General features: G+C 36.7%; 3 protein-coding genes across 5 annotated transcripts; all 3 read left to right on the forward strand.

Annotated features, from left to right (window-relative positions):
- Window positions 1-272: 272 nt before the first annotated feature.
- LOC107762597 (peroxisome biogenesis protein 22-like) lies at window positions 273-10193 on the forward strand. The gene is made up of 8 exons (XM_016580968.2): window positions 273-598; window positions 3864-4100; window positions 4185-4232; window positions 5209-5265; window positions 5342-5443; window positions 6530-6595; window positions 8060-8161; window positions 9838-10193. Exons 1-8 carry the CDS (start codon window positions 512-514, stop codon window positions 9940-9942), a joined length of 804 nt encoding a protein of 267 aa, XP_016436454.1. The 5' UTR covers window positions 273-511; the 3' UTR covers window positions 9943-10193.
- A 420-nt stretch (window positions 10194-10613) lies between these two features.
- On the forward strand, window positions 10614-13158 carry LOC107762596 (pentatricopeptide repeat-containing protein At1g71460, chloroplastic-like). Its single transcript, XM_016580967.2, has one exon. It carries the CDS (start codon window positions 10727-10729, stop codon window positions 12755-12757), a length of 2031 nt encoding a protein of 676 aa, XP_016436453.2. The 5' UTR covers window positions 10614-10726; the 3' UTR covers window positions 12758-13158.
- A 416-nt stretch (window positions 13159-13574) lies between these two features.
- On the forward strand, window positions 13575-21380 carry LOC107762594 (histone-lysine N-methyltransferase ATXR2). 3 transcript variants are annotated; one of them, XM_075223382.1, is made up of 15 exons: window positions 13575-13810; window positions 13906-13981; window positions 14532-14617; window positions 14734-15083; window positions 15841-15953; window positions 16060-16091; window positions 16333-16475; window positions 17579-17679; window positions 18492-18554; window positions 18654-18708; window positions 19181-19250; window positions 19334-19403; window positions 20203-20279; window positions 20777-20833; window positions 20956-21380. In XM_075223382.1, exons 1-15 carry the CDS (start codon window positions 13727-13729, stop codon window positions 21061-21063), a joined length of 1485 nt encoding a protein of 494 aa, XP_075079483.1. In that variant the 5' UTR covers window positions 13575-13726; the 3' UTR covers window positions 21064-21380. The 3 variants fall into 3 exon arrangements, with proteins under 3 accessions (XP_075079483.1, XP_075079484.1, XP_075079485.1); XM_075223383.1 differs by having other exon boundaries at window positions 13576-13810; window positions 17579-17666; window positions 18506-18554; XM_075223384.1 differs by having other exon boundaries at window positions 13608-13810; window positions 14521-14617.
- Window positions 21381-21691: the final 311 nt, after the last annotated feature.

The following is a 21691-nucleotide window of genomic DNA, read 5'->3' on the forward strand; positions in this document are numbered from 1 at the left end:
TCTATTTAGGGTGGGAATTAGGGAAAGGGTGAGGTTAGGGCAAGGGTGGGTTGGATGGGGGGGTGGATTAGTGGGGATAAGAAATAGGGTGTGAATGTTAAAAAGTATTTTGGAAAGTATTTTCTTTCTGGAAAATAAATTGATAAATAAAATATTTAAGTCAACCAAACATGAAAATATTGAAAAATATTTTTCGAAAAATATTTTGCAAGTACCAAACACACCCTTTATCTGTTTTCTTTTATTTTCGGGGAAATAAAAAGAAACTATAAAGAGAATATGCTATCCCCATTCTCCTCGAAGGTTGTGTCTTTTTGCTTTCTAGTTTACCTGGAAGGCTGTCAATTTCATATTCACCGCTTTCGATCAAAACTTGGACTACAAAGTCACGGTAGAGACCACCGGAAAAGCTGAAAGCTTGATTCATTTATCATCGGAAAGCTCAACCCGACGACGACGAGGAACCAAATTTGCTGAATTGATATAGTAATAATTACTAGTACAATAAAACATGGCTGATAAAGACGATTTCCTTCAGCTCATCAAGCGATTCGGTGCTTTCTTGACCGTCAAGATTTCTAATCTCCTCCACTCTCTGGTTCTTCCTCTTTCTCTTTCCCCCTCTCCAATTTTAATATGTTTTCCTTGTGAATTAAGCACTGAATAATTTTAATTGATAAAATGTAAGGTTTTAATATGCTTGAAATCCAGTTATTTATGTTTGATTTCTATAAAGTTTAGAAATTCTATCTGGAATGTGCTAGTTAGGTCACTGAAGTTCTGTTTTGCTTAACGTAGTATTGTCTCTTTTGGATGAGAAGTACTACTTAGTATTTAGGACCAGCGTGAGGAGTGTGCCTGTCTTATTCTATGAGTTAATAGACGCTTGAATTGGGGAATTCAGATTACGAAGGGTTAATTTTGAAATGATGAAGAGATGATTATGATCAAATATCGCTAACAATAGTAGCTCAAATGTTATAGGAGTAATATTAAGTTATAATTGCGATAAGGTTGTTTGTCATTTCAAGCTTAGACTAATGTAGATTTGGAAAGCGACCTGTTCATAGAGTTTAGGAGCCAAAGGGTTGGTAGAGGAGCAGGCTCATTATTTCATACCGTACGCGAATGGCTTGTGGAGATTTCTAGTTAACAAAAGAAAAAATCTTGGTTAAATGTAGTCCCCAAGTTTCTAAATTGATTAAGCTTGAAAATGTCTAGTGAAAGTTGTTCCTTATTCTTGGTACTAATACTGCTTTCTATTCTTACTGCTAAGTTGTGATTTCTGGTTAAAGACTTACGGTTCCAATAGAGTTTCTCCCATTTTTTTTTTTAAAAAATAAAATGCATCTCATTATTTGATGGGTGTTTGTTTTCTTTAATTTTGTGTTTTTTTCTCCACGACTATTGGTCTTTCCATTGTCTTCTCTTCTTCCAGTTCTTGTCTCACGTTGTTCTCTACAGTACTATTTCTTGTTCATCTTCACACGTTCTCATGTTTAAGCATTTCTTTCAAATGCCAAATCCGTTCTTTCTTTATCTTCATGACCTCATTATATCCCTATGCATAACCTCTCCGCTACTTGCGTTCTGGCAATTTAATTAACCTTCCACAATGACCTTGATGCTGGCCAGGCTGATTTGGATGCAAAGATTACGATTTTGTAGCTGCTAAAGGCAGTTTAAGCTGCCGAAGCTGAGGGTGGAGGAGAAAAACAAGTAAGGGAAAAAAGTTGAGAGACTCGGGTTTCCAATCGTGCGTCATTGGCCCTTGGGAATTTCCCGGTTATAAAAAAAAAGGAGGAAAAGAAAAAACTGAGAAACACTGGCTTATCTGATAACATTGCTGGTTTCTGGTTTTAGTCTCACAGATTAAGAGATCGGGTGAAGTTATGATTACCAACTATTTTCTTGACTATGATACTTATTGTAGCTTTGTTTGTTCATCAGATTGCAAATAACTTCTTGTTTTGTTATCTATTTAATTACCACATCCTGAGGTAACCAGAGAATGATGTCACTCAACAAGGACTCTCTAGTATGTTCATGTTAGATAGTTATGCGTAAAAGTGTCTTAGTCCCATATGTAGTAGGGTAGAATATGTATTATATATAGGGCTCATTGTATCATTTATTAATAGATTTTTCTCCCGTGCATTCTCACATGGTATCAGAGCTTCAGTGAGAAAATTATCATTGTGTGTCATTCTAGCGACATCCGGGAAGAAAGATCTCATCGCCGTGCAATTTTCCGGCAACTTCATCTTGTTCCCGGGATTCATCACTGCTAAAATGTTACTGTACATATACCCATACCACCATCAGATCCGAAATCCTTATGCGACCAAATCCCAGAAATCTCAGTCCCATCAAAACAGAAAAGTCAGTCACCGTGCATTTTTCCGGTTGACGACTCAAGATTGATTTGCATTATCTCCGCACCGGTAAGTGTTATGCGAAAACCAACACTACCATCTTGTTCGAAAAAGTCAAGTGACAAAACCCCAGTCAATCACTCCGGCAGAAAGTCCCTCACGCGCTGCCAGAACTAGGGTTCCGACGAGCTACAATAACTTTTCTGGTGCGTGTGAGCCATTCCGGCCACTTTTTGACAAAACTTCTTCCGGACAACTTACTCGTCCATTGATTCCGAGCCTACTCATATAAATTACATCAAATTCTGACAACTTATTTTTCCGGCGTGAACAGTGCACTTTTCCTGTGTGAATAGTGATTTCTCGGCATGAACAGTAATTTTCAAAAAAAGTTTCTGTTTTATAGTGGTGTTTTAGAATCTATTTTGTAGTGTGGAATTTGGCGTAGTCTCGCTATTTTCAAATTTTTCGGGAGACTTTTCGGCATCAACAACCATCTGGTTTTATTACTTAGGGGGAGTCTAGTGGCCTTGTATGTTGAATGGTCAGCTTGCAGATATTTTCACCAAGTCCCTCACTAGTCCTCGTATTGGTTACATATGTAACAAGCTCGGTACATATGATTTGTATGCACCGGCTTGAGGGGGAGTGTTAGATAGTTATGTGTAAATATGTCCTAGTCTCATATGTAGTAGAAATAGAATATGTCCTAGTCCCATATGTAGTAGGATAGAATATGTATTATATATAGGGCTCATTGTATCATTGTCAATAAATAGATTTTTCTCCCGTGCATTCTCACAATTCAGTTGATTTTTATTTTTCATTTTCAATTGCAAAAGTATAGAACTTCAGTTCTGCAATAATATTAGTATGAAATTTTGGTTTGGGCCAATATGGATGGCCCCCTATTTATCTTTCCAGAGTTTCTTTTTTCCTGGACCGTTTCAATTGTCCTTTTTCTTTTGGGTCGCGGTTTCCCTGTTAAGTGCATTCTTTTGCAATTCTCAGATTAAACATCATCATTAAATGAAATAAAAATGATAGATATTGAAGGGTCAATTAAGCAAGTTACAAATCAAATGGCATGAAGAGTTTTAACTCTAAGCTACACTTTTTAAAGTGTGACTCGCCAAATCGTTCATACATCTTGAAGCATTCTCGAAGGCAGTGCATGTAACATAGGATGCAGAAAGGCAACACTTCTAAAGTGTGGCTGCCCAGATCATTCACACCACTTGCAGAGCTGGGGAAGGCTGTGGGTGTTAACTTAGCAATTTGTGTTCTCCACAATCCAATAATCTGTTATTTCCCTAATTTTTTGCAAATAAAGACTTTCTGGATATAAGTTGCTGTATAACATTTAATATACTCTTCTCCTAGCATTTTGAATAGGTTGGTCTGTTCCTTCATCACATGAAGGATCTATCAAAATATTGTACTGCTTTTTTCTGTAATATGATGGTAAGAGCTATTTGGTAAATGCAGGATTCAAGATCCGTAGGGGCTATAGCAGGTCTTGCATTTGCAGTAGTTTTCACCTGGAGACTGTGGAGATCACCTAGTGGACCACAAAGGAGGCTTCCAAAGCGACAAGCTGCTACGTCTAGTAGTTCTGGTGTAAGAAATCATTCAAGTGCAAATGTAGCAACTTCAGGAATTACCCCTTCTTCTGAGGATTCAAATGCTCAAAATGTTATTGATGAGTTCTTTCAGCCAGTAAAGGTAGATATCAACTGTTCTCCACAATACCACAGTATTAACCAATTGTAATTGGTGTATAACTGACTTTTCCTTGTCTTTTTGCAGCCAACACTTGGGCAGATAGTTAGGCAAAGGTTGAGTGAAGGGAGGAAGGTATATTTTTCCTTATTTCTTCTATTGTTATGTATTAAGTGATTGGATTGAGTACCTCATATTGCATTCCTTCTTTTGTTCCACAAATAAATAGAAAAATGTATTCGAAATTATTTAATGCATCCAGCCCTTTCAGCTAGCATACAGGTGAGAATGCATTACTCTATTGGAAATCCAGGTTTTGCTTGCTTATGATGGATTGGTGATGACAGATTTTTTATGTAACATACATAATATGGATTAAAGAGACAGTCCGGATTGAGGAGCACATTCTAAAATAATAGCAAAGAAATATGGGAATGTGGAGGGGGAACGGCTAGAGGACTAAAAACATCACACACCCTTTCGGGTGCGGCCTGTAGAGAAACATTTCGAACGGGTGGGAAGAACTTAGAGGTGACACCACTCTCAAGGTAGAGGAAGGGAGCACGGTCAATTTTTGGGGACACATGTGATGCTGGAAAAATTCGGAGACTTCGCTTTCGAGCATCTGTAAAATTTATGCCAGGAGGAGATGACATTCCAACAGTCCAGTGGGACTTAATGTTTAACACGAATCTTGAAGACTGTAGTAGCGGAATTCTGAAATGTTGTTGAATTGCTGAATTAATTAAATTTTTTCCCCATGACAATCCAGGTTCTTGGAAGTTGGGGGAAGGGTTATGGACTGTTCTGTGTCATCCTTTATCTTTTTGTGCCCTTATAGGAACATTGATAAGAATGCTTATATAATTAGCGAATCTGCTCCTGTTACATCTTGAAGTATGTGGTAGGATTGGTCTGTACCTCAATTTGAAGAGAACCATATATTATGCGACCTAATTTTTGGAGAAAGAATCAATCCAGGAGTTCTCTTCAGGCTTAAGTAGATAAAAATCTATGGGTCATCACTTGATTTATGCATAGTGGATTCTAATGGATTTCTGAATGGCAGCACCGATAAGACACGTGATTTGGATATGGTTTTTAATTACAGGTGACATGTAGGTTGCTTGGAGTGATCTTGGAGGAAACTAACCCAGAGGAGCTTCAGGTAATTATTATTTCAGGTATTGATTATGGACCGGTGTATAGATGCTGTTGACATTGTTTACACTTTGTCTTGACAGCAACAAGCTACTGTACGATCCTCTGTGCTTGAAGTGTTGCTCGAAATCACCAAATTTTGTGACCTTTATCTCATGGAAAGAGTTCTTGATGATGAAAGTGAAGTAAGTGCTCACTCTTTTGTATATATTCTATTTGTTAATTACTGATTGTTACTGATGCAACCCCTTATTATATCCTGGTTGCCTGTTTCAGAGAGAATAATGTTATGGAGAGATTAGAGATGCCATTTTATGTCCTTTTTTCAGAAGAAATGGGTTGGGGGGGATACCAACTTTTGTGGGCATGATTCATTAGCTTTCTGCACAGAACAAATTAGCTCTCTAAAGTCATCCTAAATTGAAAATCTGAAGAGATGCAATTAGTTTCTTTCAGCAAGATAAAAAAGACTACAGTTCGACAATGGTATAGATCAACCTAGAATCATCCTGCCGTGCCTTTATAGTGGCAAAGACTTCACTTATTGTTCTTTGTTAATTTTCATAAATTTCTTTTCTAGAGCTCAAACTTGAGACCATGTTGTTCTTGCCTAAGTGCCCTACCATGAAGCACCATGCAAGATTGGAATCAGAGCCAATTGACTCTGAGATGGCATTGTATTTGGCTTTCCTTTTGGGATTTCTCATTTGCAAATTCCTGGTCATGCAACTTTTCTATGCCTGCTCGGAGTTTGGAACATGGACCCATTTCTTTCTTTTTTTTGATAAGGTAATAAATTTCATTAATAAGGGCGAAAACAAGCCCATATACAAGTATACCCAAAAAATAGAAAACCTTACAAAAACATGGACCAAATTCTTAAGAATGAGACTTAGAGAAATCCTAAAAGGAGAACCAGAACTCAAACTCTATTTGGGGATGCACAACTTAAGTTTTTCCAATTAGCAGGTACAGTACGTTGTGACTTTCAGTATTTTGCTTTGTTAAACTTGCATGAATCCTCAAACTGGAATTTTAAGATTTATGTTCCCTTTTTAGGATTTCCTCAAGCAAAAGCTTAAATTCATGTTGGGTTGTATTTCTTGCACTATGCTTGCTAGCCACTTTGTCATTTTTAGCAGCGACAAATTCTTAAACATGTGGACATTATTTCAGAATGTGTAAATGCTTTGTATGATGAATCTGCATGTCTATCAACATTTACATTGTTTATTTCTATACTTATTCATGGTATAAGCCAATATGTGCAGAGAAAGGTCCTCCTGGCTTTAGAGAATGCTGGAGTATTTACATCTGGCGGCCTGGTCAAAGACAAGGTAGTAGCTAAATAGCTTTTAACCATCTGTAAGAAGCAAACCGTGTCGATACATTGTTAACCTTTCGGTTTCTCTTGCGAGAAAAGATCGACTTGTTCCCTTTTCCAACTGTTTGCTGCACATTTAGGGATGCATAGTTGCTTGTGAATGTATGTTCTTTCTGTAATAACCTGAGCTCATCGAAGTTTCATCTATGGTGTGGATAGGTGAACTTTTTTCCAGTTTTGTTTGGCTGGCGACAATCTATTTTTCCTGTTCCCTTTTCCTTTTTCATCTGAGGGATCTTTTTCTAGCCAGGCAGACATGTTACCTGAAATCCAAGAATGATGAAATCCCTTTATGATCCACCAAAAAAAAATGAAAAATGAAAACAAAAAGAAAGAAATAACAGAATCCCATGAATGTAAATGAATTCTCTTAAAAAATGTTGATGATGGAATGTCACACATTCAACTTATGTGTTGTTTCTCTTAAAACTATTTAGTGGACTAGTGTGAGTTAAACTTTACAGAGTAAGTGCAAGAAGAATATGAATTAACATGAAATTGAAATACACTCCAGATGGCCCAAAGCCCATAGGGCTTTGGTCTAGTGATACGAGCGCAGCGTATGATGTGTGGGTTAGGTGCAGGTCACGAGTTCAAAACCTACCGTAGACATATGGCAGGTATTTAAGTGGAGATGGCTAGATGGATGGGTCCATTATCCACCGAGTTTGCAGATACTACATTTTAAATGCAAGGGAATATGTAGAATTGATTACCAAGAAGAAAATGTGTCCGTCTATGTGTGAGTGAGGATTGAATATTTGCAAATTGAATCATCTGAATAGTAATTGATGGCTATTGGCTCAGATGCCATATTAACTTCTTAACGCAAAAGTTAAGGCGCCATAACCTAATAAATGATTGTCAACAGAGTTCATTGGACATCCTTAGTTGGCAGGTACATACCATTGCTCATGTGAATATGTTGGTTTGCAGCTAGGAGGAAGCAAAAGAAAGTCTCACAATTTTCACCATATTAATAGTTAAAAGAAGCTCAGATTTTGCCTTTTTTTTTTTTTTTTTTTTCTGTTGTACTGCCCTTCATCTCCCTAGTAATGACCTAGTGTGATGCAGATTAAGAATAAATGTTCTAATTGATTATCATGTCAAGTTTGACATAGAAGAGTTAAAAATATTGGTTTGAAATGTGAAAAGGTGCAAAAGTAAGTCGGCAGGATGTCACATCAAGAATGTAAATTGCGAGGGAAATTCCATTTCAAAAAAGATTTCTTTTTTCCATTTGAAAAATGTAGATTGCGAGGGAAATTCTGATTTCCCTTGATGCTTTGCATTTTACAAATCTCTATCATCTAATTGATGTCCATCAAGTTCTTGGTCAAAGTAGACTTATTTTTGTCCTCATAATTTTTTTGTCTAGTTTTATGCATCATATGTTACTGATAATACTGAAATGCAGGTTCTATTTTGTAGCACTGAGATTGGACGCACATCCTTTGTTCGACAACTAGAACCTGATTGGCACATAGATACAAATCCGGAAATCACTTTTCAGCTAGCGGTACTCTTCATTTCCTTTGTCTAAGAAGTTGATAAATGAGCTCTTCATCATGTTAATTGTTTGTTCTTTCAATAAAAGTAATTAATCAGCTTAAAAGTGTAAATAGTTCTGATGATAAATCCAACCAATTGATATGTTATGTGTTTCTTCTCCGCTTCTCTGTTTGTAATGGTATCATTCTACTACTGCTCTAATTAATTTTGCAGTCTCTTTCTACTATTCTACTACTGCTCTAATTAATTTTTGCAATCTCTTTCTACTATTGCTCAAATTAATCTTTAAAACTTCCTTATCTTTCCGTACCTTCTTGTTAAAGACGCAGTTTGCTAGCAATTTGGATTCAATTCATATTGTAATTGCAGAGTTTATCCATTAGCTATAATTTGTGTTCCATGCTGGTTGTAAATGAAATATGTCAGTGCGGGATAAGCATAAAATTTTGAGAATCTCTTGTTTTAAGAACCTCTAATTTGTTTTAATGGATAATTATTGAGTACCGGAATGAAATAGTTCAAATGTTATGGAATGGATGCCAAGGATCTATAGCCGATCCTACTAGTTTGAGATCAAATAAAATGTCAATGCAAGGATAAGTGTAAGATTTAGAGGACCTCTAATATTTCTTAAAAGATAATTATTGAGTATTGGAATGAATGGTCCAGCTAGAATGAAATGAATATAGGCACCCAAGGGTGTGGCCGATTGGTCAATTCAGTGGGTGAGAAATCTCAGGTCCAAATCCCAGCGGAGGCAAAAAACAGTAGATGATTTCTTCCCATTTGTCCAAGCCTTGGTGGATACCTGGTACCTGTTGATGGTGGAGATGGCAGGTATCCCGTGGGATTAGTCGAGGTGCGCACAAGTTGGCTCGGACACCACGGTTATAAAAAAAGAATGGAATGAATGTAGAGGATTTGTATAGTCGATCCTAGCTAGTTTGAGATTAAAGTGATAGTTGTTGCTCGTCGTAAATGAAGAGACCATGATGAAGGAGATATTGGGACTAGATGAGAGGGATAGTTTAGTGGTTTTTGCATTTGAGTATCTTCTTTTACGGGAGTGCATGCTGACCAGCAGGTGTGTGCACTATTAGACAGAAATGTTAAGATTGGTTCCTCAACGTGAAATATTCGAAGACTCAATTTTTCATTTTCTTCCCCTTACCTGCTACCCGAAACTTCTTATGCAAATAATGGCACTTTTATACAGTTAAGATCATTGATATCAAGTGGCATGTGTAACGCATGCATCTATAATCAATATTTTAGGTAAGTTGGGAGAAACATGGTTTTATTTTGGATGTATTAAAAACAAAGCTGGTGTTGGTGGAGCTGGAGCAGAAGCAATTTGTTTAGTCTTACAACGGTTCCATAGTACCATTGCTAATACATTGGTGGGGCAGATAAGCTGCTAAGAGTTAAAAACATATTGATATTTTCCGTCTCTACGGCTTACAAACTATTTTGTGACAATGTGAATGCCACATTCGTGCAGGAAGTTACTTGTCTTGCTTCTTTACAAAGCGTGTTTGTGAATATACAGTGGCTTACTATAAGATAGATTTTTGAGGTCAATTCTGTTGTCAGGAACCTTCTAATTAGATGGATCATTCTAATGATCCAATGTCTCTTCTGTTTTGTTATACTTAATGATGTTTAATTCTTTAATGGTTGCAGAGATTCATCAAATATCAGTTACACGTTTCAGCTACCAAGCCAGAAAGAACAGCAATCAATGTCTTCAACTCAACATCATTGGAGCAGTTCTTTGGAAGTGTTTAGATGCAACCAACAAGAGCTCTAGCAAATTTCGTTTATTTTAGTTTTTTTTCTTTTTTCTTTTCCTTTTCTTCTCCTCTTAACTCTCTTCGGCATGTGAGAAATTTCCATATGTTTGATTTCTCATTTTAATTGCTTTTCTTGGTACCTACAGCTTCATAGTTTGAGGTTAAAGGGCACTATTTGTAACACTGGTATTGTCTGAACAAATCCATCAATTTGCTGTGTATCAATATCTCATCTGTTTTCAAGCATAGACGCGAGTGCCATTATATTGTACTACTATTTTGCGCGTACTCTACAAAGTCCTGAATCAGCCTACGTTGCTCTTGAGCTTGTTATTCCGTTTGTTTAAAAGAAACAGAAAGGGTATCAGCGAAGAGCTATCTATCTAAATGATTTGGAGACCGTAGCTCCACTCTCTCAACTTTAATGTTTTTCCCTTTTAAATTTTCAATTTTAAATAATTATCCCACTAGTAGAATTTTAGTTCCGTTTGTTTCAGGAGCCAAATCTGTATGTTTGAATTGACTGAATAGAAAATGTATTTTGTCGGACAATGCAAGTTACAAAGCTGGCATAAAGAAATAATTCGACTGCTATTTCCCTGTAAAAAGAATTGATCAGGTAGAAAGCATTGAAGGCTAAATGGTACGAGTATAATATGCTACGGTATGTACAAGTACCACTAGCGCCAAAAACATTCAGGTATTTATTTTATTTTAGCCACTAAATCTTATCTTCAGTTCCACAGAATTCTGAAGTATTCACTTTGTTCACTGAATCGATGACCAGCTGCAACCTTATTCCGCTACCCTCAAAAACCAACCTAAAACATCCTCCAAATTCCCAAGACCCTCGCTCTTTTCGTACAAATAATGTAAACAATCTACGTTTCTCTCGTCACATAAAAGAACAATCACCCCCCCAAAAATACCCAAAACACAACAATTTGCCCAATTTATTATCAGTCCACACAAAGAACCCACATGCCATTTACAAAGACATTCAGAGATTTGCCCACCAAAACAAGCTCAAAGAAGCACTTACTATTCTTGACTATTTAGACCATCGTGGTATTCCCGTAAATCCCACCACATTTGCTTCCCTTATAGCTGCTTGTGTTCGTTTGAAATCCTTAAGTGCTGCTAAAATTGTGCATACCCATATAAGAATTAATGGCCTTGGAAATAATGAGTTTCTACAAACTAAGATTGTTAACATGTATACAGCTTGTGGGTGTATTGAAGATGCGAAGAAGATGTTTGATGAAATGCCTGTTAGAAGTGTGTACCCGTGGAATGCGTTGCTTAGGGGTAATGTGGTATTGGGTGGACGTAAGTATCGTGATGTTCTGGGTACATTTTCGGATATGCGGGTATCGGGAGTGGAGTTGAATGTGTATAGTTTCTCTTGTTTGATCAAGAGTTTTGCTGGTGCTAGTGCGCTTTTTCAAGGTTTGAAAACTCATGGAATTTTGATCAAGAATGGTTTTTTAGGAAGTGACATAATTAGGACTAGTTTAATTGACATGTATTTCAAGTGTGGCAAGGTTAGGCTTGCTCATCACATGTTTGAGGAGGTCGAGGAGAGGGATGTAGTTATGTGGGGTGCAATGATAGCTGGTTTTGCTCATAATAGGCTGCAAAGGGAAGCGTTGGAGTATACAAGATCGATGATAAAGGAAGGGCTAGAGGTGAATTCTGTTATTCTAACAACTATTCTTCCGGTTATTGGAGAAGTATGGGCAAGAAAACTTGGCCAAGAGGTACATGCTTATGTGATCAAGACAAAGGAATACTCTAAGCAGTTGTTCATTCAATCTGCCTTAGTTGATATGTATTCCAAGTGCGGAGATATAGTATCAGGAAGAAAGGTTTTTTATGGGTCAAAAGAGAGGAATGCAATTTCTTGGACTGCTCTAATCTCGGGTTACATCTTAAACGGGAGACTCGAGCAGGCGTTGAGATCAGTTGTGTGGATGCAACAAGAAGGTTTTAAGCCTGATCTTGTAACTGTTGCCACCGTCCTCCCTGTTTGTGGGAAACTGAAAGTATTAAAGGAAGGGAAAGGGATTCATGCTTATGCAGTGAAAAATGGTTTTTTGCCTAATGCATCTGTAGCTACTTCCCTAATGATGATGTACTCAAAGTGTGGTTTGCTTCAATATTCATCTAGAGTTTTTGCGAGCATGGAGAAGAGGAATGTTATATCATGGACAGCCATGATGGATTCATATATTGACTCTGGGTGTCTGGAGGAAGCACTTGCTGTTTTTCAGTCAATGCAGTTGTCAAAGCACCGGGCAGACTCTGTTGCAATGGGAAGGATTTTAAGTGTTTGTGGAAAGTTGAGACTTTTGAAACTTGGGAGGGAAGTACATGGTCAAATTCTGAAGAAAGATATAGCATCTGTACCTTTTGTTTCTGCAGAACTTGTGAAAATGTATGGGGGTTGTGGTGCAATTGATAAATCGAGGATTTCCTTTGATGCAATAGCTGTCAAAGGATCTATGACTTGGACTGCTATTATTGAGGCTTATGGATTGAATGGCCAATATGAAGAAGCAATAAGCGTGTTTAAGCAGATGATATCGAAGGGTTTTAACCCAAACCATTTTACCTTTAAAGTTGTTTTTTCTATTTGTGAGGAAGCTGGATTTGCTGACCAGGGCTGCCAATTCTTCACCATGATGACACGAAAATATAAGATTAAGGCATCTGAAGACCATTATACTAGCATTATTAACCTTCTACATCATGTTGGTCGCATTGAGGAGGCTGAAAAGTTTGTGCTTCTTAAGCAATCCTTAGAGTGAGGTAGAGGAGAAAGATTGGCTTTATTGCATGTTGATTAGACGCGGTTATGCATACAGTAGATCCAGACCAGTGGCCTGCAGTGGATTTGCATCTAGTGGGAGATGTTAATACAGATTGAAATGGTGCTGGTCTTACCCTCCCATAGCGCCACTCTACCAATTCTTGCTTTGAAAAGCTTTGTTGTATAAAACTCTGTATATCTAAATCTACTGAGTGATGGCTTAAGGTTATACCTTTAAAGGCAGTTCAGTTAAGATCAAGGGAAGCGAGCTCAGAAAAATCAGAATAGCACCATGATCATATTCACTTAATTTTGCTGTGAAAACAGCAGGTTGTATAATATTTGAAATCCACAATGTCATTCATCTAAGTTGTGGCGACATCTCTATCATTTTATTCATGCACAATGTTTCATCTATCCTCATTTTTATAATAGTGTGCGAAATTTCAAAATGTGCAACTTTTTTGTTGTGAAAGTACTACGGTATCTCTTTTTGAAGGAGCAACACCGCAGAGATGATTTTCATAATAGTACGAAGACGACTAAAAATATCGATAATTACATTTAGATAGTAATGATATGTACCCATTTGAAATATTTTGTTTACAATAAACAGAAAAGGTGATAATAAAATAAATTAAAGTAGAAGTTAAATAGATAGTAATGATATGTACCCATTTGAAATATTTAGGTGACCAAGCATGGGTATCGGTGGAAAAAAAATACTAGGTGACTCAAACCTAAGTACCGATAAAATAATTGAGATGAACACAAGTTAGTGAGCCCACTTCGTGTCCACCCACCAACTGTAAATCCTATAACATTAGAGGAAGTCTACTCAATTTAGTGGGAAAAACGAGTGTACAGTTTAAATAGGAACTAGGGGAACCGCCGTCATACATTAGCAGCAGCTAAAAGGACACTGCTTTGTCTGCAAACTCCACAATTCTCTGCCGGAGTCCAATCGATGGAAATAATATGCCCAATCGATAAGCAGTTTTCCGACCAAATTGCCGCATTTCTCAAGCCACCTCCTCCTCACGAAGTCCAGGCATCAATTCTTGTCTCCTTTTTCGCTTTATTCTGGAGTAAATGTTTTAGTTCAAGTGTGTTTTAGTCTGTTAACTGTTTGATAAATGTTCACAGAAATATTTTGAGGAGCTATTAGCCACTAGACAATGCCGCCGCCTCAAAGTTAAACCTACTGCATACCATGGAAAGGGTAATTCCTTCTCCTTTTCTTTGATTACCGCTGGATCAGTTTTATCAACAGAAAGACTGGATAAAAAAGTTTCATTTAGTGTTGAGACACTTATTTTATCTTTTATGTGTGTTCTTATGCTAGTAGGAAATATTGAGAGCTTCTATTACTTTTCATTTTTTTTTATTTTGTACAATGTTGGCATGATATGAAATTAAATGAGGAAACATGTTCAATGAGAATTCGTATAGCCGAGCCCAACTTGTTTGTGACCGAGACATAGTTGTTGTATTGTTGTTTGTCCATGGACACAAATAGAGCAGCATGGATATAGAGGATTGATATAGGCACACAAACTAGTTTTGTGTTGAGGTGTATTTGATTGATTGATTGTCTAATGTTTGATATGCGACTAAAGTTAACCACTGGATAGGGAATTTCAAAATGTGGGTTTGCTTACTAATATTTGGTTTGTCATCTGCTAGTAACATGATGTGGTAGTTACTAGAGTTCAGTTCTTTTGTGAGTTTTATTATTAATGAGCACTATATTGAGACTAGTGGCGCCACAGGGGTTTATGCTGAGACAGACTTCAAAGAGTCGGACCTTGTTTTGAAGGATCAAATGCTTGCTGGTGCCCAACATTCTTCAAATAAGGTATTGGTGATTGAACTAGCAATACACATGTTCTTGCTTGCAGTAATCATCCAACTTTTGTATTTTTTTCACTCCCCTTTTTGACAAGCTTCACCTTGATCTTTTGCATGTGGCAGGTAGACTGTTTGGTATGTAGTTATTGCTTCTGCTTTATTGGGTCAATAGAACTTCAAATTGGGAGGAAACTTTATTTAGCACAGCTGGGTGTCTCCCGAAACAGTGAGTCTCACATGCAAAAAGATTGTTATAACTCTGGTTCATCTGTTGGTGAAGATGATTCTGATGTAGAAGATCAGCAAGTTTCTGGAGAATGTGCTTCTAGCCCTTCAAAAGATAAAATTCCTCTCCCTAAGGATGTGGTCGAGTCATTGTTTAATGGTGAGATGCAACTACCATATTCTGAGAAGTTCCCATTGCCTCCAATTGTTTCTTGTCCTGGTGGATGTAAAGAGCACTACTATTGCAGGTAGACATTCAGCTATTTTTCCATAATTTGCATAAAAATTTCATTGAATACTGCAAAGCATCAAAATTTCATTTTCTATTGAAATTTGAAATTATACATTCTCATATCCCATATACATATACATACATACATATATATATATATATATATATATATATATATATATATATATATATATATATGTTCAATACTCCAAATTTCTGTAATATGCCAATGGCGCTGCATGGCATGACATAAAAAGTTCTTGGCACATTTTTTGTCTTGTTTAAGAGGATCTTTTCAACATCCTAATGCTGCCATCTTGTGTCAATTGAAGGTTTTTTCTCTCTTCAGTGTGTTTCCTTTTCATCGGCTCCATTGAGGAACAACTTGTTTTTTTTTTTTAATTGGTAACAGTATTATAGATCTTCGGCACAAATGCTGCTCTGATAGGAACAACTTGCATGTTGCTATATGAGAATCATTGTTGCAGGGTTTTCTCAGGTGTCTGCCTCAGCCGCTAAAATTAGAATATTGAACTGTAACTGTAAATGATAAAACAGATGAACACCTCTCGGTGCTGCATTGTCTCTGGTTGTATCCATATGCTATTCAAAATGATAGATAGCTTTAGGTATTGAAAACCTCTTCTGTGAGATGAAGTTGTTTCTTCATGTTTTTGCTCCTCATAGTACCACCTAATGACTCTTGTTGTTAATTTACTTGACCGTCACTGATTGAATAGTGTGCTATCCTTTTCTTCTTCATTTTTTCGCAGCAAATCATGCGCTGAGGCTGATTGGGAGTCTTTTCATTCTTTGCTATGTACAGGGGAGGGGTCAAAGTCATTAAGCACAAAAGCGCTTCTGAAATTCATGGAACATGCTAATGGTAAGGCTCTAATGTGGCTGCTACCTGTTATGTAGTCTAGTTTATAACCTGCCTACCCGTATATCTTGTTGTTCAAGCTGTTTCCTTTTCTGATTTCTTCTGCCAGATACAAATGACATTTTCCTTCTTGCAGCAAAGGTAAGTCCTTTCCTTTTCTTGTTTCCTTTTCCTGTCAATCTGCAAAGTGTTTTAGAAGAATAGATCATTTCCGGTCTTTCTTATGTCTTGCATCTTTCCTCTTGTTAATTTTTCATGCTGCAAATCTCCTTAGGAAAATGAGGTGCATATGTGAAGGCATAGACCTCTGTGTTTGCATGTCTTACTACGTGCTGGAACCTGCTTAAGCAAGTTTTTTTGCAAACACATTCTTGTGTTATAGGTGATTTCTTTCACCATCTTGAGACACAGGAAGTTGAAAGAAAGTCGTCATGAGGGAAAAGGGAAGCAGGATATTTCGGAAAGCAGGGATTTTTCTTTACTGCTGGAGGCGTGGAAGCCAGTGTCCGTGGGATACAAGAGAAGGTACTTAAAATCTTTTTGTCACTCTTCACAAGTTGCCATAAAATGAAGCTTGACCCCTTTGATGCAAAACCTATGCGGTCTTAATGAAAGTGCGAATTATAATCCAAATATTAATATCTTATTTGTCTTACCTGAATTACATCCTGCATGATGACGGCTAGCATGACTGCAGAACTTGCAGCTATATCAATCCACTTTATGGACCACCTTTCCTAAAAGATCGACTCATAGTCTCCTGCGCAACAAAGTGTTGAAGAATACTATTCTCACCTTTGATGGTAACATTGAAGTAGGTAAATATTGCAAATTTGAAATAGCTCAAAATTTGGTCAAGTCTCTGAGGGATTAATCATATTTGGTAATGAAACCATTGGCTCTTTTAGTGGGCCTTTTCAAGAACTTCTACGGTTGCTAATATTAGTCCCTTGATAGGCTTTTTCCCTTGGTTTCCCTTCTATAAATTAGGGCAATTACAGATGTCTATACTGGCATACACTTGATGCTGATACATATATATAAAATTTACCTTTTCAACAAACCAAAATTGGCCACAACATGAATCAACGTAGAAGCCCTTCCTAAATTGTTTCATAAGGATAATAACAACAATGAGCCTATAAGCTCCAAGTCAAAATTACTTGTCTTTTAAGGCTCCTGCATTTTTGTCTATGATGAATAACTTGAATTTTTTTGGTGTAACTGTGTTATAAGGGTGACACGTTTATTTTTTATTTTTGTCTTTTGAAATGGTAAAATGTATAAGGGTGACACATTTTTTATAAATACAACAACAGCAACAACAACCCAGTAAAATCCCACAAGTGGGGTCTGGGGAGGGTAGAGTGTATGTAGACCTTACCCCTACCCGAAGGGGATAGAGAGGCTCTTTCCGATAGACCCTCGGCTCAAGCAGACAAACATTTTTTATGAATATTATTATAATAAGATTCAGAGTGCCACAACTTTCTAAAACTGAAAAGTTTTGTTTAACTTTTTGAAATAGAATAATCTTTCTATGAGGAATATCGGGGTTATGTGCCAGGCTGATGCATGATTATCCTACTTGTCAAGTTGCTCATGGTGTAAAGTGACTTTTTGTGTAGGTGGTGGGATTGCATTGCTTTGCCAGACGATGTTGATGGTTCTGATGAAGCATCATTTAGAATGCAAATAAAAGAGCTGGCGTTCACGGTCATCTTCCTTTGTAAATTCTGTCAGCAACCTGCTTGCGTTTTTAACTGTCACTTCGATCTGCTAGTAATGTGCTGAAGTATCTCTAATTTGTCAGCTTCAGCCTCGTAAGAGTAGTATTGCTACCTGTCATCAATCATCAGTAAAAATTGTTATACTGCCCTTCTTGGGGTGGTAAATGGACTCTTATAGTAGACCAAAAAAGGGCCTGCTTTCTTCTATTTTGGCTGAAATAGATGTATGTGTTGCAGCTCTCCTCTTTATAAGGTCTCTTCCATCTTTGGCCTTCAGGGACCAGTTCGAGCAGGAAAAACCTTCTTCCTTAATTTTATTTAGATGTGAAGAATAGACTGGTTTTTTGTTCCGGAAGATAATGGAGCCTACTATTCCTACAGTAATTGATGTGAAAGCTGCGTGCTACAAACCTCATTCTAAATAAATGTGCAAGATACAAAGAGATCATAAGCTAAAATTGCATGGATGAATTTTCATTCTGATTATCTCATGCATCATCAGTTTTCTCCTAAGAATCAAGATTGTTCAGATGTTGCCTGGAGTAAACTGTGTATCGCCTAATCTGAGTGTCAGTTTTGACAGAGCTATTGTTCAATTGCTTTCCAAGGATGTAATAACACTATGGTCTTAATGTAGCGAGTCAATTGGAAGAAAAGGCTATGATGTATAAGTCCTGCTTAGAAGTTAAACTTTTGTGCTCTGTTACTGCGTTATATATGAACCTTAGTACCTGTATATTTTGTTTTCTAATATATCTGCATTTCATTGGTGTTGCTTCTTTGCTTTCTATACTGAAATTTGATTTATCAGTTTGTATTATCCAGTCTCTGCAGCTCCTCAAGGCAGCTATCTTTGACGAGGAATGCAAGCCATGTATCCTGATTACTTTTCAATCAGTTGACTGCTCCTCTTATCTGTAGTGTTGTTCTCGGTACTTATGTGGTTCAATATGGAATCCTTGACTCTTACCAGTACTCTCCCTTGAAATGTATGGTCATATTATTGGCATGTTTGAGCTGAATAACCTGTAAGTTCATGATCCATCAAACTACCGCCTTCATGTTATTTTCAGCATGCGTGCAATAAACCTGATGATTGTTTCACTTTTCTGCAACTCTGAAGCATACAAAATAATATTTTACCTCTTCCAAAATGAATCTCCTAATTTGAGTTGCCAAGTTTATTACTATGGCAGGAGAGTTTTTGTTTTATAACGTATTCTTTGAAATTATTAGGGCCAGAATAATTAAAAGCAGCGGTGAGAAGTATACGAGCCATGTCCAGATAATATTTTGGTTTATATAGTTTGCTCCTTCTCAAAAAGTGGACATTAATTTGGAATAGCGTAAATAGACGGATGATGAGCTTGCACATATGATTTTTGACTGCTAGATGTCCTTTGGAATGCTGCGTTTTTATACTTTTTTTTAATTCCATTTAAAGTTTGTTCTTTTATGAATTGTTGTGAACTTACTTGTAAAGCCTTTGCTTGTTAATAGTGATTTGGTGGTAGAGTCACCAGTGGAGGATTACTTTCTCTACATTGATGATCTTCCTCTCCCTGGAAAGGTTAGAACCAATTTTTTTATGTGCTTGTGAAGCTTAGTAGCATGCAGAAATTTGACAGCATTACTTTTACGATAAATTGGCAGGAAGAGGCTGAGCAAACTACAAAGCCTATCCTGGATGCTCTTGGTGATGACTATTCTATTTGTTGTCAAGGTAAACTATGATGTGTGACACAGAAAGTAGATATAGAGTTTTTTTCTTTTTTTTTCTTTTTTCTTTTATCTGGGCATAGGAACTGTCATTTTAGGTCCTTATTTGAACACAAAGCTGCCCCTGGATATCTTCCATACTTTTTTTTCTCTTTGATTAATAAAAATATCATCCATTGTTAATATCTAAAAAGGACAAAGTTGTAGTTGGGAATAAATATATGGTGCCAGGGGTGGAGTCTGGAGATAATGTACAATTACAGATAACTGTGATTACACAAGCTTAAATATCTGAGTTCTATTTAGAAAGGAGACATCATGTTTTGGAACTGTGTCTGGCTCTTGCATTTTGTGACAATCTCTTAGCTGATATGGTGCATTTTCTCTGAGCTGCATTGGTTGTTGAGTTGTGCATTGCTTTTGAATTCTGCAAGATACAAATATCGTTTGTATGCCCTAGGCAATCTTAGAAGTTCGTCCGGGAGAAGGGATAGACCTTTGCTGCCAGCATTTCAATTGATACAGAAGTTGACAAGGCATGATTAGTACAATGGCGCTTCCTTTCTCCTTCTGCAATATGATAAAGAATATGAAACCCGATTTTCTCTATTTTATTAATTTGGAAGTGTTTATACATGTTAGTTGCTTTATTTAGAATAATTATTTATTGGGAAGTATGTAACCTGCTGCAGGGAATCTTTTTTCAAAGTTATGCATGTAATTGTGTCAATTATTTTGCTCACCATGCCTACTCTTTGCTTTTCTTGTGCTGAATCATAACCACAATCAATCTTTGATTAAAGGTACTGCATTTTTCCCCTTGCAAAGCTGTATGAACCATTCGTGCAGACCTAATGCAAAAGCTTTTAAGCGAGAAGAGGTATGTTCTGATATCTGCAAATTCTGACTTTCTTTTTCTTTTCTCTCAATGGAATAACCACTTCAAATAGGAAGAAAGAACTAGACGTACAAAAGAAGACTTCATTACTGGCAAAAAATGAAACCTATGAAGCAGAGAAATTATTAGTGAATTTAATTTTCTGCAAGCAGGCATTGCGTTTGCAACTTGGTTGGGGCTTGTTGCCCCTGTTTCGGTGTTGTTTCCGACATTCTTGAAAGTAAAAAATTTATGGACAAATCATTTTCTGAACACATATCGAAGTTAATAGCAGAGGTCGGAAAGTTATTCTTGGATACAGTACTTTGAAAATACCTTTAATTTCTCTTCTATTTAGTCAAAATCTGGCTGGATCTTTGTAACCTATGCTTAAACAGGCTTCAAGTTCTTAACCATTTGCAGTTGATGTTGCTCAGTAATATATTCTGCAAATATCGGGAAACATATTTATAAGACGATTGTGAAAATGTTTTTATTAGGATCGGGATGGCCAAGCAACTATAATTGCTCTTCAACCAATTGCCAAAGGAGAAGAGGTAGCTTTAACTTGTTTTTATAGTTATAAATCTATTATGCTTTGGAAAATTCTTTGTAAACTCCACAATCCGCAGGACAAGGGAAGAGAATTCTAACTATCAAAAGGTGTTGATGTATGCAGATAACTATTTCATATATAGACGAAGACCTTCCTTTTGAAGAGAGACAGGCATTACTCGCAGACTATGGTTTTCGATGTCGATGCTCCAAGTGTCTAGAGGAAGCCTAATTAAAGATTAAAGGCAGCTTCTTTGAGAGAATTTCATATAGTAAAGGGCTATCTTTTACCCTTTCCCATTAAACAATTTTCCTTGATATAACTAGTTAAGCATAAAATTTGATTAACCTATTGTTTGTTTCCTGAGAAAATTGAAAGGTAGACTGGAGAAAATTTTGTCGAATGAGTTGATTGCAGGAAAGCATATTGGCTATAAAATTCCATGAAATTGTAGTAAATGTCCGGCTAAAGTTGTTTAGCGAAAAGACTTCAAAGATGTAAAACCCCGGATTTCGTGATTCTTTCTTATGAAATACTTTATTTTCGTACAGTTTAGAGTTGGGGCATAATATTTGACCAATTATTTAAACGGAAAATACTGTAATAAATCAGAAAAAATACGTTGAGAATCCATACTGACGAGTGACGACATACAGAACTAAGATAGACATTGATAAACAGAAATCATGATTCATGGGGTATAATGAATAAAAAGGGGAAAAAAGTATGTCCTCAACATTTTTATATAGACAGTTTTCCTTGATCGGAATAAATAATGGTCAAAAATACCTGTCTTTGTTAGTGGAAATATTGAATTGAGACTTTTTTTAACAATAGGGTCAGATTAGATACAAAGTTT

This window comes from Nicotiana tabacum, chromosome 10 (genome assembly GCF_000715075.1).
Source record: "Nicotiana tabacum cultivar K326 chromosome 10, ASM71507v2, whole genome shotgun sequence".
NCBI classification, from domain to species: Eukaryota; Viridiplantae; Streptophyta; class Magnoliopsida; order Solanales; family Solanaceae; genus Nicotiana; species Nicotiana tabacum.